The sequence below is a fragment of the Lissotriton vulgaris genome, chromosome 10, assembly GCF_964263255.1.
Source record: "Lissotriton vulgaris chromosome 10, aLisVul1.2, whole genome shotgun sequence".
In the NCBI taxonomy this organism is placed as follows: Eukaryota; Metazoa; Chordata; class Amphibia; order Caudata; family Salamandridae; genus Lissotriton; species Lissotriton vulgaris.
In genome coordinates this window covers 844520871-844540839 of record NC_141698.1, presented here as the reverse complement: position 1 = coordinate 844540839, position 19969 = coordinate 844520871, and the positions used below count along the sequence as shown (strand labels likewise).

The window sequence follows — 19969 nt, the reverse complement described above, 5'->3', positions numbered from 1 at the left end:
TAAAAACTTCAGAACCTGTATAACAAAAAATGGTTAAAAGTTGCACACAATATCACAATTTATGGCCCAAATCATACACAGTCAATCAGTAACGCTAACCGTGAAAGCTCCAAGCGGGTTAGGAGACACTGCCACTGTCTCTTTACCGCGCTGGGCCCGATGCTCTTTCCGACTTAAGTAGCCCTCAGCGTCCAGAATCTAGAGCGCTAACCGCTCGTGAGTGGGGGAGGTCCCTGGCTCTGCCTATCGCAATTAAATTAAATAAACAAGGTCTCCAGCTTGCCTGTAGCCAGACCAGTTTCTTTACTGATGCGTGTTTTAACAGTCCAATACCACAAATGTAGGCATAGTTTCTATGGAAGTCATAATGAGGCCGTCTCCTTTGGGAACAGAGCTGCATTTGCTCTAATGAAGGCCGCTACTGCCCCTGTAAGCAGAAGAACTGCACACCATCTTTAAAGGGGTCAGAGCTGACAGCCAAAAAAGAATCATGGAACTGGTAGGAGATTTTGACATGTGGAGGCCATCATAGACACATGGTGGCAACACACCAGCGGGTGAAACTGTGAATGGGCCTGAGATGCAGTGTCTGAGCATTTGTAAAGGCGCAAACTAGCCTGGAAATCTTAGGGGAGTGCGGTACTATCACCACATGTGAGCAGTAGTAAACGAGAGAATTTAAAACAAATAAAAAGCTAGACTTCAAGTCAAGAAGTATTACATTTCAGTAATGGCAAGCTGGTGCCACTGATAAAATGAGGGTATTCGTTAAAATTACAATCTCGCATTTAGGGGCAAAAATTGAGTTTTTTCATTTTTACAAAATTACAAGCTGATATTTTAGAGTAAATTAGGTGTGTTTTCAATGCATGCCAAGCTGATGTTTAGGGATAAAATAAGTTTATTTACTAAAAATGAAAAAGTGGTATTTTAAGGTAAAGTTCATTTTTGGAAAATGATTTCTATAGTGAAGTGGACACCATGCTCCGAAGGTGGTCATTTCCTAGCAAGTTATATATATCCAGATGCAAACTGTTCCTCAGTTTCACCTCCAGTCTGAGTAAAACAGGAGATAATGAACAACCTCCTACAACTAACAATTTGCAGACAAGAGGCTGTCCTTAAGACATGTGGTCTCAGTCAGAGAGTAAACTAAACACTCATGAGTGAGTGTACCTGTGTGTAGATTAAGGGTGGGCATAAGTTGTGCAATTCCATGTAGCATAATCACATGGAATCACCTTAGAATTTTGCAAGATTATGCGTGAATTACTTGAGAAGAGTAATTCTGCGTCTAATATCCAAAATGAATGCAGGGATGCATTTTGCGCTACGAAATAGTGCTAAATGCAACAGGACTAGCGAGCTTGAGCAGCCTCTTGTGCTTGCTAAATATGCTCTTGGGGTAGAATTTTACTACTGCCTTTTAGAGGCGAGGATACTTTTTGCACCAAGAAACAGTGCTAAATGCAGCAGAGCTCATATAGTGAGCGTGCTAAGCATGCTTTCGCAGAAGGATTTCCCGCCCAAATTACTCATGATTGCTGGAGTAATCACTTAATTATCAGTAATTTTGCATTACAGAATAATGCAGGATTACTGAAATTACTCTGGCGTGATCGCATTTCTGTGTTTCTTGCCCTTTACCTGAGACATTTTCCATGGGAATTCATGGAATGAAATTACAAAGAACATTTTTGCTGATTATTTGCAAACTTATTACTTGTTCTGTTGTGCACAAGAGTTTTCAGGTCTATCTCTACACACGAAGCAACTTTTCCATCCAATTATCTAGGCCCTGAAATACACTTACTCATTAGAGGCAGGTTCATCAAGTAGGTACACCCTTCCTCATAAGTTAATTGACTTTGAGTTTACTACATCAAATCCAAAAATGTACAGTTCAAGCCACATTTTTAAAACTAGAAATTCATCTAATGTTGTGAACCAGTGGGAATCCCATTTGTTCTTACCAAATAGAATAAAGATTTGTAATCCATGAAGAATGGCTGCGTTTGATGTAATCACACAGGAATCAGCAGCATAGTAAAGTACTACCAGCGGGGTTGTGATGTATCACTACTGTACATCTACATCTTTGCTCATAACCAAATAATACTTTAAAACAAATGGGGAAACTATGACATGAAATATGTAGGCCAAATAATGATTGACAAAAACATTCCCAGCATTTTAGAACACAATTGTGTTTTTTGTCCCTATTTGGTTCAAAGTAAACAAAGCAGAGTATCTTTTTAAAAAAAATGTTTTTTTATTGAAATCCATATAACAAAAATGTTTGTATCCATAATACATCCATAACAATTCATTAAATATGATCATAATATTGCAGAATTGTTAATTAGCACAAATCTACCAAGAGGGAATACATCTTAAAACCCAGAAAGATAAGCAATATAAGCATTTAAGCCATTATACAAAAGACAAAGAACACACTACCGGTCATAAATATAAACTGAACAATGGATTGAACCTTGGGTACCAAAACAAATACCTAAAAATCAGCCAGTATGTAGAGCAAAATAAATCTTCCTACGTTCAATTATGATCTGACTCACAGAAAACCCCTGTAAAATGTTACATAATACATTACGATCCTAGGGTTGCCAGACCTAGATATCAGAGATAGTGGACGTGCCTCCTAAAAAATACATTGAATCTTAAGCAAAATAGGCTGCCCAAATCCTCTCAAACTTCTTAAGTCCCCCAATTTGTAATGCATAGGCTCGTTCGCTTTTTTTGACTAGCTACATTTTTTGGATTCACTCATGGACAGATGTCATAAGATCTGATCACCATCTTTGAAGCAGTTTACTATGTACAATAGTTTAACAAGCTTATCTGGAAGAAGAAGGTCTGGATCAAAGCCAAGTATTATTAGCCAGGTGCTCAATCCTATTAAAATATTGCATTCACGTTTCAAATGAAAGTAAATATCCTTCCAGAACCTCTGGATCAAGGGGCATTGTAATATAATGTGAGCCCAATTGGCTAATGGATGGTTAAGGCAGTGGAAGCATTGCACTGATTGGTTGGTATAAATTTTGGATAAAAAAAGAGGAATTCTATAAAGTTGCCAGTTACTAAAAAACAATATCCTTCGCCAATTGGGTCCCCTTAAGGTGCAAAAATTAAGATTGTTAACTGCTGACCACATACTCGCTGAGATTTCCAACCCCTAATGCTTAGCCCATTTCATAATGCCTTTTGCTCCAAATCGATACTCTTGGTTGAGGCTAAACACTTTTTCCATTACCCAGGTTTCTTAAATGCAGTATCATCTAATAATTCATATACTACATGTTTCCGTCACATATCTGGGCCAAATCAAGTTTGCTGAGGCATTTACTAAAAATATTGTATGACCCAAGAAGAAGGAAGTTATTGACGATTAAATGAGACATTTCAGCTATGCTCAGCCATCTATCATTCCTCAGAAAATCTGAAATTTTCCAGAATCCAGCATTTGCCCATTTTTGTGTTACTGCTGAAGATTCTCTAATCCCAGATAATGGGGTTGAAGAGTTGATTGCGGGGATGGAATATCTTTTATACAGAGCCTGCCGCTGTTGGAAAAAACACTGCAAACACTTATATCATACTAATTTAAATGATTTAACAATTGTTAATGGGCAGTGGATCTGATTTTCCTTGCAAATTAAATTAATAAAATAGTTCATAAAAAAATTTGGTTGTTGTCCCAGCTTAAATCTGGATATATATTGTGCAAAATATGCAAAGTGATAATCCCTGAGATTTGGGAGAGCTAATCCTCCATGTTCCAGCTCTTCGTATAAAGTGCTAAGTGCAATTCTAGGGGCCTTCTTTGCCCAAAGGAAGGTTGTAAACATAGACTCTATTTTGATAAAAAAGGAGCTTATTAAAATAGAAGGAATCGCCGAGAAGAGGAAGTTGACTAGTGGAAGGACAGACATTTTAATCAATGCAACCCTACCCAAGATGGTTAATGGAAGAGAGCTCCATCGAAGGAATAAGTCCTGAACTTTTCGTAAAAGTGGGGCAAAATTCAGGTCGTATACATCAGCTATTTGTTCAGAAAAATAAACACCCAGATACCTCTTAGGTTTAGTGTTTAATCAGGAAAGAATAGCGGGGTGTAAATCTATACACGCTCCGCCACACTGTATAATTTCTGTTTCTTTAAAATGCATTTTATATCCACCTAATGCCTCAAATTCCTCAAAGATCTTAAAAGGTATTGCTTGGACCTCCATCTCAGGCGTTATAATAAGCATGATATAATCAGCGTATAATTTCAATTTCGCCATAGTTGGAAGTGGGAGGCAGATATCAGTACTATTCCTAATTGCAATCGCTAATGGCTCGATAAAAAAGGCAAATAATACCGACAACAGAGGGCACCCGTGTCTAGTCCCCCATTGAACCGTAACCTGGCCAGCCTCTGACGTGTTAATAATTACATTGGCTTCAGCGTTAAGGTATAAATTCTGAACAACCCCGTGATTTTAGGAGGTATCCCAAAATTTAGCAGAATAGAAAATAGGGTCTCCCAGACGACTAGGTCAATTGCCTTCTCTGCATCTAAAAGTAGGACTAGAGCCGCTATCCTCCGAAAAAGCAGAGCATCTTTGTGGGTTCCACCCAATTAATAAAAAGCATTTAAAATATTAAACATTGAATGTCTTGAAAAATAGTGCAGATAAATAATTCTGATTATTCAGAAATTAATTAAATCATTGAAACACAAAACCTATAGAACTTGGTATTCAAGTAAATTAAAAAGGCATTATATCTCCGATAAGGCCATGTAGTTACAGCCTCTCAATCCTGACTCAGGAAAGTAATATTTGGCAAAATGTTAAGACATAAAGACGTACATCATTGAGGAGGTTATAATGAAGAGTTTCGAACATGTTCTTTTGACTTAGAGTTATATGGATCAAGTAAAGGCAAAAGAGTAATGAATGATCATAGACAATTAGGTGTCACGGTTTGAATGAACTATAGTGCCAGAAAATTGTTCAGAAGTCTAAAATGGATGTCAGTGCAGTCTGATATATTCATTATGAATCTTCTTTAAGACTTCAAGAGGACAATTTACTAACATTTAGTGACATGCTGCACAGTACACAAAGTGTCAAAAGGGGAAGAACCACTAAGATATGGCACAGTTTTTCTCTTTCCACCTGTGCTGGTCCACTCTAGGTTGCCATGCAACAATGCATACACCATTGCACAGGAGTGTAAGTGAGTGCATGTTTTTTCAAGCATACGTTTTGTACTGGAAGGAATCCTTCCAGTACAAAATCTATTCTTTGACATAGTTTAATACTTGCCCCACATTTTATGAATGCTATACAGTGTAACACACACGCAATCTTGGGAAACTGTGAAAGCTTTAAAACTCCATTGGCATGCCTGTCATGACAAGGTGTAATTTTTTGCCACAAAAGCCTGTCTACAAATCTTAGAAGACAGTGATTTGCGTCAAAACCATGGGTGGTTCCACAAAAATACCCATGTACCACCATAGGACACCTCCTTGAAGGAAAGTAGTGCACAATAGAGTTAATTTGTTTTACTGTAGGCAACTTTCCAATGCAAAACATGGTTTGTGTTAGACAGTTAATCCCAACATAACACTTTGTGCTGGGTTTGCATCACTTTTGCTTTGCAAATGTGGTGTGGAGTGTTTGTAAAGTTCCTCCAAAATCTGTAATCCGCAGTACCACACATTGATTACCTTGTATAGGTGTACATGTAGCGAATGGATGGCACCCGCCATTGTTCAGAGAGCAGACATCTACCTGAGTGCAAACCTTTCCGTTTCCTTCATACCCTGTGAGAAGAAAATGAACATATTACCTCTATCTTACTAAAACATGCATCCTCCTCTAGTGCAAACTTTGCTGCTTGAAGATACTATCAGGTTGATGACTCCATGTTGTAACCATCCTGGCCTTGCCCTAGAATGGACCTTGCCATACATGACAAACTAAATTAAGTAACACTGGCTTGGAAATCTACCACAGTACAAGCTCTTGACAAATGGGTCCTATCATTTAGGTTTGTCACAGTTATTATACAATGATAATAGTAACACATGCAAGCAAGCGGGGTACCTGAGGGACAGGGTCCACAGTGGTAGGATCCTCTGGTATTTATACATGGGACAAACGGGGTCACCGAGCAGCCTCCATTGTCAGTCTCACACTCATTGATATCTTGGCAGGTTCGGCCAATTGTTTTCCAGCCTACAAAAAACATAACAAAACGTGCATTTTATATAGTCTTTATCTTAGGTAAAAAATAAATTGTAATTTTTCTTTTTCATTCTATGTTTCAATCAAAAGCTTATAATATATAAAGATTCTAATTTCATCAGTCAGAGGGACTGGTGTTTTCTCAAATAGCACAAAAAATCCTAATATATCAGTGCAGTAATGGCACGCACAGCTGACTGGTAAGTATAGGGTTTATTGGAGAACATGCATGTGGCATCCTCACACCACAAGTACAGCCTCGAACTGTCATGCAAATGTATTCTAATCCCCACATACTAGAACCTCCAAGGTCAGGTTTCTTAGATACAACATCTCCCCTTCTTAAACATATACACATTAGTTAACTGCAATAGGTAAGATGATGGGGTCAGATGGTTATAATTCCATTGTACAATTTCCTTACAAACAACGGATGCACTACTACACAGCACCTCAAAAACTCTATTACATGTAATAACTCACCCCCCTTCCGAATACCAGAGAAACTAAATAAAAAAAATATATATATACCAGTAAAAAGTCATATACGTTAATAAAGGATGCATAGAAATATACAACTAGCTAATTATACATAATACATTGGAAATTCCTGTCGTCCTGTACTTTCTAACCGATCATAAAATCACAGATTCTTTTAGGCAACACTACAGCTCTTCCAGTGCGAGCAGCTTCTCCCCACCACTCATTCCAGTAATACATCTAGAACCGGATTACTTCCATTTCCTCTGTTCGGTACCATATCAGGACCAGGCACTCCCAAATCAGTAGCCAACAAAATCGAATCAGTATTTTCCAGTTTATGATTCTCGTGTCGACAGCTATCTATCTAATGTACTTGCAGTATTCCACCTAATTCTTTTTATTAAAACTACTGGACGCCAGCAGCCCCTCTCCTTCACTGCCCTTTATAGTCTTGTTCCTGTAGCGTGTGGGGGCTAGGCCCAACACGTGGGTGTATTACTGGCAATGAAAGACACAGACACAGTTTGTAAGTTAGCCGGAAAGACCCCGAGCGATCTTCCGCATTGTTTATTTATACCCCGGTGCGAGCCCGCCCCGGGGTATGCGTGCGTGCGTGTGCTGTAGGGATACAATGTATGGGAGAGCCCGAGTGGCTCTCTACATCCCTCCTTCAATTTAGTTCTGTTCTTGCAACACTCACACGTTTCTTTTGACTCACGGAGATGTCCAGGCAAAGTCCCTCAGATGTTGATTGGGCCTCGGGTTGGGCCTCAGATGGTACCGCTGGTTCCGGGCATACGGCGTTCCCGCAACCCCAGCCGGGGTTGCCCTTGTGTTCTCGCCGCTGAGGGTCGCCCCGGGTTGGTTGTTCTCATCGGTGCGATTCTGCTGTGTCACTCTTGATGGACTCTCTCCTCTTTGTCTGGTTGTGGGTGACCCTTGCACTGACCCTCCTAGATCTAGACCTCCATCATCTACTGCTTCTTGACTTTCCTCGGTGTGGTGGGCTCCAGCTGCCTCACTTATCTTCTTGAAGCAGGACACATTACGGGTCACCACTTGTCCATTTCGCCTCGCCGTCACCATTGTTCCTTGGACCTTGTCCACGACCCACACCTCCGACTCGTAGGGCATGCGGAATTTCCATCCTGGGTGGCGATCTCGCACTACGACCATGTCACCTTCCTTCATAGTGGGCTCTCTTGCATGACGATGTTCACTCGCTTTCTGGTTGGTATTTCGCCTTCGGATTTGAATGTTTACAGCATCTCTTTCTTCCGGCACCCAGGTGCTGTCCGTCGGGATGCTGTCGCGGGGTGCTCTTTTGAATAACACATGGGCTGGAGCGCATTTGGTAGTACTGTGAGGCGTCTGTCGGTAGGCTCCTAGAAATTGGTCGAGGGCTGTTTCCGGATCTTCCCCACTGTCCACCGCGATCCTCAGTGCTCGGTTAAGTGTCCTCATTAGTCTTTCGACTTCCCCGTTTGCCTGGGGCCACAGCGGGGTGATTTTCCTGTGCTTGATCCGGAGGCTCTCAAGGTAAGCCTGAAACTCCCTCCCTTGAAAGGGGGGCCCATTGTCGGACTTGATTTCATCCGGGAGTCCCATGATTGCAAAGACGCGACTCAGCACTCTTTTGACTTGTGGAAACGCAGTTGAGGATATAACCTCCACTATCGGAAACTTTGAAAACGAGTCGACAAGGACCAACATGTGTCGGCCATCGGGGAAGCTCCCAAAGTCTATGCTGAGGTGTGTCCAGGGCGTCTGAGGTGCGTCTTCCGTGATCACTGGTGCCGGGGTCGGATCACTACCTGTGATTGTGCAGGCATGGCATGAGCGTACCATGGCGTCCACTTGGCTGTCCATGGCGGGGAACCACACTTTGCTCCTTAGACGTGCTTTTGTCTCGGCCATGCCTTGATGGCCTACATGTGCCAGGGCTAGCGCTCTCTGTTGGAGACTCTCAGGCAAAACTTTGAGATGTCCTCTGAGGATGACTCCTTCATCGCCCACGCTCAGCTCACTACGGATTTGCCACAGTTGGTGCCTCGCTTGGCTCACCTCCAGCCGAAGGCTCGGCGCACCATCCAGGAAATGGGCCCAGCGGTTTCCCTCCAGGGCTTGGCGGACCCTCACGAGCGTCTCGTCTGTGGCGGTTGCCTCCCCAATTTCCTTCAGCGACATATTTTCTGGGCACGCGGCCTGCGAGATCATGTGGACAAACTCTTCAGCTTCCACGCCTTCTTCCCTCGGTGGATATTGGCTGACGACATCGGGGTTGGCGGGACAGATAGTCCGCCGGGTTGTGCGCCCCAGGTCTGAACGCAATCCTGAAATTGTAACCTTGTAACTGGACAGCCCAGCATTCGATGCGTGGGGGCGCGAGTCTGGACGACCCTGCGAACAGTGGCAGCGGCGGCTTGTGGTCCGTCACCACGGTGAATTCCTGCCCGCACAGATAAAGATGGAAATGCTGACAGGCCCATTTTATGGCCAGGGCTTCTCTTTCGATCTGTGCATACCTGGTTTCGGTGTCTGACAGCGCCTTGCTGGCGTATGCGACTGGTTTCCACTCTTCTGGTCCGTATTCCTGCAGGAGCACCGCTCCCAGGCCCACTGGGCTGGCATCGACGATCAGTTCCGTCTTGCGTCGGGGTTGGAAGTATGCCATCACGGTGTCGTCGAGGAGGCTGGCTTTGATGTTTTGAAATGCCTTGTTGGCGGCTACTGTCCATTCCCACTTACGGTCGATTCGTGTGAGGGCTCTGAGAGGGTCTGCAAGTGCGGCCAAGTTAGGTATAAACCGCCCGCAGTAGGTGGCCATGCCTAGGAAGCTGCGCACCTCTGTGGGGTTTCGTGGGGTGCTTGCTGCCTTTATCGCCTCTGCCTTCTTGGGATCCACTTTCAGACCTTCCCGCGTGAAGGTGTAGCCAAAGAAGTCTATCGACTCTTGATAAAAGGAGCACTTTGACCGGTGTAGGGTCAGTCCGCTGTCCACGAGTCTTTGGAGGGTGGCCCTCAGGTGGGCATGGTGCTCTTCGAGGGTTGCCGAATACACTAGGATATCATCGCTGAGGTTGATGACCCCACTCAGTCCGGATAGTACTTCTCGTATGGCGTTTTGGAACACCTCCGCAGCAGAGGAGACGCCAAAGCTTAGCCGTTTGTAGCGTCTAAATCCTACATGGGTCGAGAAGGTGGTGATATACCTGCTGGCTGGTTCCAACTTGAGCTGGTGGTATCCCGAATTGAGGTCTAGTTTTGAGAACCATTTCGCCCCATTTAGATCGGCCACTATATCATCCAAGGTAGGAGTGATGTGCCGTTCACGTTTTACGGCTGCGTTGGGTAACCTCATGTCCACACATAACCTGATCGCCCCAGGTTGCTTCGGCTTTGGTGCGACTACTAATGGGGCACCCAGGGTGTCGGGCCCAACACCTTTTCGATGACGCCAAGGTCTTCCAGTTTCCGGAGTTCTTCTTCGACTTGTGGCCTTAGGTTAAAGGGCACTCTCCTGTGCCGGAGTGCAACTGGCCGTACGGACGTGTCTATGTGCAGCTTGAATTTCCGTCCTTTGAGTTTTCCTAGACCCTGAAACAACTCTGGGAAGTCCTTCAGCATGAAGTCTGCATGCGCCTGATGCACCTGATTGGCGAAGAACACCAGGCCAAGGTCCTCCGCCGTGTGGCAGCTCAGAAGGGTGCCTTTCTTCCCCTCGGTGATGTGAAACCGGGTTTCTGTGGAGCACTCGCCATTGACGACGGTCGTTTGGATCACCCCTCTAAGTGGCAGTGGTTCCGTGCCTCCATAGGTGTATATTCTCGCAGTGGAATGTGCCAGCGGGGGCTTGGGAGACATCTTCTCATATTGATCAGAATCCATGACATTCACGGACGCCCCCGTGTCTATCAGGGCTTTAATCTCGGTGTCTTCTACCGCTATGGAGCACATGGGCGGCGGCCTTCTCCTGGTGGAAGCTCTGCTTACGTAGGAGACGACGTACACCTCATCCTCCTCTTCGTCTTCATATCTCGGTCGTCTTTCTTGAGCCTGATGGTCAGGGGGGGGTGGTTCGTGGTCGAGCGACAGCTGTCGGATGTGCTGCGTCACTGCCCTGGCTCTCGGACCAGCTGGCTTGAATTTTCCTCCCCTGCAGACGGCGGCGAAGTGGTTCAGGCGCCCGCATTTAAGGCACGTCTACCCTTTTGCGCCACACGTGGCAGTTGCTGGATGGTCTTCGCCACAATACCCGCACTGACTTCCTCTGGATGGGGCACTTCGTGGGCGAGTAGCCGGGAATCTTCTCTGGATTGCGTCAACTCTCTCTTCTTTAATCGGCGTCGTCCTCGCGGCAGCTGGGGCGATCACCGGTGTGCGTAGCGCTGCTTCCATCTCTTCCGCCCTCGCATCAGATAGCTCATGTGACCTAGCTAGGATCAGTATTTCATCGAGCGATATGCCCGGTTGGCGGACAATGAGCTTTCTCAGCAGTTTTGATTTGCAGCCCACTATGATTTGATCCCTGGTTTCCTCTCGTGGGTTTGTGAATGGGCAGGTGCTCGCAAGTCGGAGGAGCCTAGCGTAGTACATATCGACAGGCTCCGACTCCGTTTGCCAGGCTCGTTTGAATTTAAATTTTTCAAAGTCATTATTGAGTTGGGGATCAAAGTGCGCATTCAAAGCTGCGACAGCGGCGTCATAGTCATGCTCGGGTCCTGTGTTGGGGAGTGACTCGAATAGTTCGTAAATCTCTGGCCCACCGTACAGGATGAGGAGCGACCTCTTCACAGTTCCATCCGTCTCCCTAGTGCCTTTAAAGTAGAGGTTGAGCCTCCCAACCCACGCTTTCCATCTCAGCGCCGCCGTTGCAGGGTCTGCCGCCTCACTAAACGGGGGAATGGGCGCTGCGCCAGAGTGTAAGTGGGTGGGTGTCACCTGCAGGGGAACGCCAGCTTGGATTTGGGCCTGTTGCTGCGGCGCCACGATTGCTGGCGGGGGCACGACTGCCAGAGGGGGGTTCTGGCGTGCCCCATCTTGGCCCGCCCCGGGCGCCACTACTGACATTGTTCAGTCCTCTTTTCCGTTCTTCAGGTGCTTTCCGGTGTGTCCTTGGTGACAGCCCTATAGCTTGATGTGGCTTGTGCTTGTTTGTGAACTCTTATTAAATTTGTAATTTCCTCAACTCCTTCTTAGTGGTAGGTGTGAATGTTCACGTTCTTCTCCTGGGCCGTGTGCAAAGGATGGGGCCCTGGCGCTGTCTGATTGTCCCACTGCAGACAGGTTGGAGCCAATTGGCTGTGCTTGTGCTTGTTTTCCTCTTTTTTTTTCTTTGATTGTCCTGCGCAGGGCTGTGAGCGCCGAACGCGCTGCTGGGGGTGTGGCGTTGCTTTCCTGTGCGAGTACGCACCACTCGCGGCTGCGGCGAAGGCTGGGGGCTGGTCCTGGGCCTCGCCTAGGCCACGTGGTGCTGCTGCACGAGTCGCGCTGGCTTCTTCTTCTGCCGGGGGGCACTCTGACTCCGCGCTGCCCGAGGGAGGAGGAGGGAGGGACACGAGGGGTGTCACGCTGGCGGGGACAGGCAAACTCACCCGCAGGTCCTCACAGGATGCACCCCGGGCTCTTCGAACGAGTCCCGCCGGCTGAAGGAGTTCCCTCCTGGGAGGCGCGTGGGCGGGTCTCGTGAGCCGGGACAGGACGGCAGCAGATACGGGTGGGCTCCGCAGCAGGAAGCAGGCATGCAGCGGCGCCACCGACAGAGGCAGCCTGGCACGCGTGTAGGTAGGCCGGCCTCGTCGCCAATGTAGCGTGTGGGGGCTAGGCCCAACACGTGGGTGTATTACTGGCAATGAAAGACACAGACACAGTTTGTAAGTTAGCCAGAAAGACCCCGAGCGGTCTTCCGCATTGTTTATTTATAACCCGGTGCGAGCCCGCCCCGGGGTATGCGTGCGTGCGTGTGCTGTAGGGATACAATGTATGGGAGAACCCGAGTGGCTCTCTACAGTTCCTTGTCTTCTTTGCGCTTGCGCTGTCTGTCCCACCACAGCTTCCGTCGAGTGTCAAAAAGGCTGAGGGTCCTTGAAGTGCACAGCCGTTACCCGAGGCGCCTGGGTCCGCCATGAAGTCTGCATCCCCCTCTCCCCACCACTTGTTCAGAGGACAGCGAAGGTAACTTAAGTAGAGGTCCTTCTCTAAGGTATAGTTCTGAATACTTGTGAGTTAAATTCCTTTTTTACAGTTACTGTGTTATTTTTAGTTACACTTTGATTAAAGCTATATGTAAAGCATGTTGCTTGTGCTTCAATGCCTCGTCATAGGTAGTAAGCGCTACATAATACAATTACAAAGTGCTGCATGCATGGTAGGTACTCGTGCGTGTTTTTGTTTCTGAATGCAGCTCTTTCCTCAGTCGACACATGATCACATTTATTTTCAACACAACGTGCTTTGTTTATTTCAGTGTTTTTGTATTTTTTGCGGATCCTTCGGCGCTCAAAGTGAGGAACACAGCAGTATCCAATAAAAACACAAAACACAAAGACGGGGGAAATATGTTTGAGCTATATATAAAGCATGCTGCTAATGCTTCAATGCCTCATCATGGGTAGTAAGCGCTACATAAATACAATTACAAATAAAGGGCTGCATGCGTAGTAGGTAGCCTTGCACGTTTACTATGCCAATAGCTCTAACTCAAACAAATGCGCAATCTATTTCATTTCCAATGCTTGTTTACAACAGCAATGGTTTAATTGAGTGGCGCATTTCCACACACCCACAGTTTTTCTTGGATACCTGCGTTACTAGAATGCACGACAATTTGGTCTCTTATTAGGTCATTGTGCAAGGCACCAAACGTGCACTATGTAGCACATTTTTTGAGTGCAGCTTCATAATCCTCTACAGATTAACTTTTTGACTGTTTCCATTTAAATAAATTAAATCTGTCTATGGTCGCATACACTGTAGGGTGGTAGTGGGCATCTAAATCCAAAAGAGCTTACTGAAACACATATGCGCCTTCATCTGGCCACGGAAGACTTTTCTTTTTCCTAGTATAAGTAAACTCTTCATCATTCTTCTCCTCTATAGCCTATATATAATTAATAAAGTAATCTTTCTAATCCAGTCATTTCATCTGAGGCTTTCCCGCCCCTGGAAGAAATGGCACCACTGGAGTGAATACAAAAATTTTTACACTCATGTTCTCCTCTCTAGGGGTCCTCTAGCAACACTGTGTATGAGTATGTATATGGTTACACATTTGTTAACACTACATTGTGTGCGAATCACCATAGAGGCGCTCAATAGTGGTGTTAAAAATGGCATTAAATGGTGCACGAGACACCGTAGAACACTCCAAATATCGCACTCACTAGGTTAAAATTCCAATGTCAAGATGATAATAATGCTAAAAGTGGTATAAATGTTGTGTGCATCAACAACACATGTCCAATAAGTTCTTTAAGTTAACGCTACTACTTATGTTGGTGTTACATAAACGATGCCACTTATGTTGGTGTACGCATCACTGACATGCAACACTGCCAATTATTTTGATGTGTGCATCACCGCTGTTATGTAAATGGTGCCAGGTATGTTGGTGTGCACATTCCCAACAAGCACCGTTGCCAATTATGTTGGTGTGCGCATCACAGATGTGCACCAATTCCTCGTACCAACAGGCATCAATACATCATACTTGAAGCTTCGCCCGCCAATTATGTTGGTGAGTGCATCACCGACACACACCAATTAACAGCAACGCTGACCGCATACCCACCTTCGCTTTAATCTGCAACAACCAAGATGGTGGCATGCTGGCTTCACACTGGTGTATAGCTGGTGTCACACTGGTGTACGGCTGGCATCGCACTGCTGTGCATAACATTGAATCACCTCCCACATGCACCTGTGCAGGTCTCCCAGCTGCCGAAGTCACAAACTCTACCAACACTTACTCTTGCATGTACTGCTTCACTGTGTCAGGGTCGCAAGACTGAGCTCAAACAGCTGTAAATCTCTACTTGTGCTAACGGCCTCCCAAAACCTTTATGACCTCAGGAATGGTCTGCAATTTGTCACTGCTGCTAGCACACTACTGCATAGGACACAGGGTCCATGGTCAATCAATCAATCATTGCATTTATATAGCGCACTACTTACCCAGAGGGTCTCAAAGCGCTGGGGGGGGATCTGCTACTGCTCGAACAACCAGGTCCTGAGTTGCTTCCTGAAGGCGAGGTGGTCCTGGGTCAGGCGGAGGTGGGTGGGGAGGGAGTTCCATGTCTTGGCGGCGAGGTAGGAGAAGGACCGCCCCCTGTGGTGGCTCTACGGATGCGGGGGACGGCGGCGAGGGCGTGGCTGGTCGATCGAAGCTGGCGTTTGGGAGCGTAGAAGTTGAGGCGGCTGTTGAGGTATCCTGGGCCTTGGCTGTGTAGGACTTTGTGTGCGTGGGTGAGGAGACGGAAGGTGATTCTCTTGTTGACCGGGAGCCAATGCAGATCTCTCAGGTGTCCGGAGATGTGGCTGCGACGGGGGATGTCTAGGATAAGTCGTGCTGAGGCGTTCTGGATCCGCTGGAGTCTCTTCTGGAGTTTGGCGGTGGTTCCGGCGTAGAGGGTGTTGCCGTAGTCCAGACGGCTGGTGACGAGGGCCTGGGTGACCGTCTTCCTGGTCTCGGTGGAGATCCACCGGAAGATCTTACGTAGCATGCGCAGGATGTTGAAGCACGACGAGGAGACAGCGTTGACTTGTCTGGTCATGGAGAGGGAGGAGTCCAGGATGAAGCCCAGGTTGCGTGCGTGGTCTGTTGGTTTGGGTGCGCTGCCTAGGGCGGGGGGCCACCAGGAGTCGTCCCAAGCGGCGGGTGAGGATCCCAGGATGAGGATTACTGTCTTATCTGAGTTCATTTTCAGGCGGCTGTTCTTCATCCATTCGGCTACCTCTATCATCCCTTCGTGAAGGTTGGCTCTGGCGGTGGCGGGGTCGTTGGTAAGGGAGAGGATCAGCTGGGTGTCATCGGCGTAGGAGATGATGTTGAGGTGGTGTTGGCGTGCGATGTCTGCGAGGGGGCTCATGTAGATGTTGAAGAGGGTTGGACTGAGCGAGGAGCCTTGAAGGACGCCGCAGATGACTTCGGTGGCTTCAGATCTGAACGGAGGGAGGCGGACTCCCTGTGTCCTTCCGGCGAGGAAGGAGATGATCCACTCCAGTGCCTTCTCCTGGACTCCGACGTTGCTGAGGCGTTGTACTCGGGTACGATGGCAGACAGTGTCGAAGGCCGCGGAGAGGTCGAGGAGGATGAGGGCCGCTGTTTCTCCGTTGTCGAGCAGCGCTCGGATGTCATCGGTGACTGCGATCAGGGCGGTCTCGGTGCTGTGGTTGGCCCGGAAGCCAGACTGCGAGGGGTCGAGGGATCCGTTCGTCTCGAGGAAGGCGGCCAGCTGCTTGTTGACGGTCTTCTCGATGACTTTAGCAGGAAACGGGAGCAGCGAGATGGGGCGGTAGTTTTTGAGGTCGGTGGGGTCAGCCGATGGCTTCTTGAGTAGAGCGCTGAGTTCGGCGTGCTTCCAGCTCTCCGGGAAGGTAGCGGTGTTGAAGGAGGTGTTGATGATGTCCCGCAGGTGGGGTGCGATGACAGCGTCGGCCTTGTTGAAGACGTGGTGAGGGCAGGGGTCGGTCGGAGATCCGGAGTGGATGGAGTTCATCGTGCGGATGGTGTCTTCGGTGCTGATCGGGGTCCAGGCGCGGAGGGTGGTGGTGGGGGGGCGGTGGTTCGGTCGTGGTGTTCGTCAGTTGAGTGCTGAAGCTGTTGTGTATGTCCGCGATCTTGTTGTGGAAGTAGGAGGCGAGGGAGTTGCAGAGGTCTTGCAAAGGGGTGATGTCGTTGTTTCCGGTGTTGGGGTTGGAGAGCTCTTTGACGATGTTGAAGAGTTCTTTGCTGTTGTGTGCGTTGTTGTCCAGTCGTTCCTTGAATGCAGTTTTCTTGGTGGCGCGGATGAGTTGGTGGTGTTTTCGGGTGGCGAGCTTGAGGGCAGTCATGTTGTCCGGTGTTGGGTCTCTGCGCCAGGTTCTCTCGAGGGCTCAGCAGTTCTTCTTGGAGCTCTTGAGTTTGTCGGTGAACCATGGGGCTTTCTTGCTGCCGGGTCTGCTGGGCGGGGTCCTCAGGGGGGCGAGCTCGTCTGCGCAGTCGCTGATCCACTTCGTGAGGTTGGTGGCCGCCTGGCTAGGGTTCGTTGTGCTGGTGGGAGGGTTCATGCTCAGGGAGGACGCAAGCTGGTCGGCTGTGATCTTGTTCCAGTTCCTGCGTGCAGCCTGTTGCTGGTGGTGGTGGATCGTGGTCCTTGTGAAGCTGAAGTGGACGCAGCTGTGGTCCGTCCAGTGGAGTCCGGTGGCGTGGCTGAAGGCGATGTCCTCGCTGGATGAGAAGACGGGGTCGAGTGTGTGTCCGGCGTAGTGGGTGGGGGTGGTCACCAGTTGCTTGAGTCCCAGGTTGGCGAGGTTGTCCAGCAGGGTGGTGGTGTTGCGGTCTTCGTTGTTCTCCAGGTGGAAGTTGAGGTCCCCTAGGAGGATGTAGTCGGCGGAGCAGAGGGTGTGTGGGCTGATGAAGTCGGCGATGTCTTCGCTGAATTGCGTGCGTTGTCCAGGGGGTCTGTAGATGAGGGTGCCTCTGAGGGTGGTCCAATTGAACCTCCAGGAACAGCTCCACTGAAACAGCGCCTGCACTTCTTTGGCTATTCTCCCCAAAATGTGCGCTGTGTAGATGAGTGGAGCCACTGTAAGGCTCAAAGAAGCCTCATCTCACGATCGTCACCAGCTTGCAGTAAGGACATGATCAGCTAACTGATAAGTATATGGTTTATTGGAGAACAGGCATGTGATATCATCACGCCACAAGTACAACATTTAACTGTCAAACCACTGTATTCTAATCCCCATGTTCTAGAAACCCCAAGGTAAGGTATCCTAGATACCACAATCAGTTATTATTGGTTAAAAAGTGTGGTTATTGGCTTCTTACCAATGGTAAGCTTTTTTACATTAAGCATGTAATACATGTTGTTAAAAATTATCTGCATAGTGGACAATATGTCATTAGTATGACATTCCATACCCTTTCTGTTCAAGTAAGAGGCTGTATGAGTTTGAGTAACTGCCACAAGTCCTGCAGGTTAGAACTGACTGACCACCAAGGAAGGGGTTTGCATGATGCCTGAATCTATCCCATAGTCCGCTATAAACGTAAAAGAGTACGATCACCAATATACATATTTAAAGGGACAAACAGGTGAATGATGTCACAATAAGTCTCAAAACCATAGCAGGCATCACCACACATAGAAACATTCTGGAGTGCTGGTTGTTGATGGTTGTTAGAGATACAGGAGTAGATAAAAGAACTGTTTTTCATTAGGTCGAGCCTGGGCAGCGCATGCGCTGCTCTGCGAGCCATGCTGTATTGGAGTATGGACTTGAAGCTCAGCCCACTCTCCACCCATCTTTGTCACTTGCTTGCGTCATTGTCCTTTGTAAATGCTGGCTTCTGATTCGTTAATCGGCTTGCTAGTCCCTCCTTAGTACCGCCTTGTCTTCATTTGTAACCTCCTATGAGTTCCTGGGCTTTTTACTTTGGTTGTTACATGGTACGTCTTATTTACTCTGTAAGCACTATTTTCTTTAATGGTTTCTCCTACTGCAGGCACTACATGCTTTCCTGTCATTCTACAGACGACCGGGAAAACGCTACCGAGCGGTTTATCCTTCGAAACAGGTATCTCCCTGTTACATCGGCACTGACCATAAGCCCTCATATAGGACTACCACACGACTCCATGACAGTGTGCCCGGCTGGGTTCACTGTAAGTTATTTCTAGTATTACTCTATCACGCATGGGTTGTAATAAAAGACACCACGAGATGTCCCTCACTGTCTAGTCCTGACGAGACCTTCATCTAATAGGTCGAAACGCCGTCGACGCCATAGGGAATGAACCCTTAAAACACAGTGTTCTATGACTGTAGATAGTCACTGATGACAAATTGATTTATTGTTGCGTTTGGTCATTTCCCTCTTGTAAATATTCATAGTCGAAAAATTGTACAGCTCACCTATTGTTTATGTGGTTGTTGTTTTCGCTCACAATATCACTGGGGACACATTGCACTTCTTTGTTTGTATATATGTCGTTGTTATAACTGCCTTATGTAAATTACAAAAGCATTTTTCAGAATCTGGTATGAGTGTGCCTTTTTCTTTGCCAAGCCCCTTTTTCTATGATAATTAAAAAACACCATTGAGCTGTTGTACTAAATATAAATTGTACAAGTTGTTATGCCACAGGAACCATTGTTCGTTGGATATATTCCTGCAACATTCAGCGCATTCAGTCACCTTGACAAACAAATGTTTTTTTTTATAATAGCGCCCCATACCGTGCTTTCACTTTAATAGCGGCCGCTGACCTTTCTTTAGATACGGCTCGTCTAAAGAAAGGGGCGTGGACTCTATTAACTTGAAAGAGCAGCATGGGGCACTTGTAAACAACAATTATTTGCAATGCGATAGGCCTTACATTTGAGAAACTTTGACCTATACGTATTGTAAATAACAATGCCTTTTATTATTGCAGGTTTTTTAAACATAAATATAACGCATTGCCATTTGCAATGCCAAGAGCTCAAAATCTCGCAATTGCGAGGCCTTTTGCATTGCAAATGCTTGTTCTTTATACTGGGTGACCATTTGTACTTTGGAGATGCAAAGGTATTTGTGCTAGAACAGGGAGTAATACACAGCGTACTAAACTCTCTAGATATTGATGGGATAATTGCGATATGTGATAATCACAGAACAAAAATATACATTTAGTTCATTAAAGAGCATTAAGCCATCTAGTGTTTTATACCACTTAATTAGCAAGTACACTGCAGGCTTTAAAACTTCAGGTGTTTAGTTTACACTTTTGGGAGCCGGGGCACAAATATTGTTAAGTGTAATGCGCAAATTGTAGTAAACCCACATTCAACACTGGAATATGTCAACAAGAGGGCTGTGCGGGTTAAATGCTCATTCACTTAATAGTTCTCTAAAAGTGCTCATGCAGAGGCATTGAACCCAGTGATACTGTAGTGCTAGAGGTGAGGTGAATGTTCTCTGTGAAAAATTAAAGGTACTTAAAAAAGGGTTTTAGGTTTGGTTGGACAGTGGAGTG

The 19969-nt window shown here is 46.8% G+C and overlaps 1 protein-coding gene across 1 annotated transcript in view; it reads right to left on the bottom strand.

Annotated features, from left to right (window-relative positions):
* CUBN (cubilin) overlaps window positions 1-19969 on the bottom strand; it is a 1372460-nt gene that overhangs the window by 1219355 nt on the left and 133136 nt on the right. The window contains exons 9-10 of the mRNA XM_086941783.1: window positions 6126-6257; window positions 5747-5842 (exon numbers count right to left, since the gene is read on the bottom strand). Of these exons, the coding sequence (XP_086797909.1) occupies window positions 5747-5842; window positions 6126-6257 (228 nt within the window). The remainder of the gene's footprint in view (window positions 1-5746; window positions 5843-6125; window positions 6258-19969) is intronic.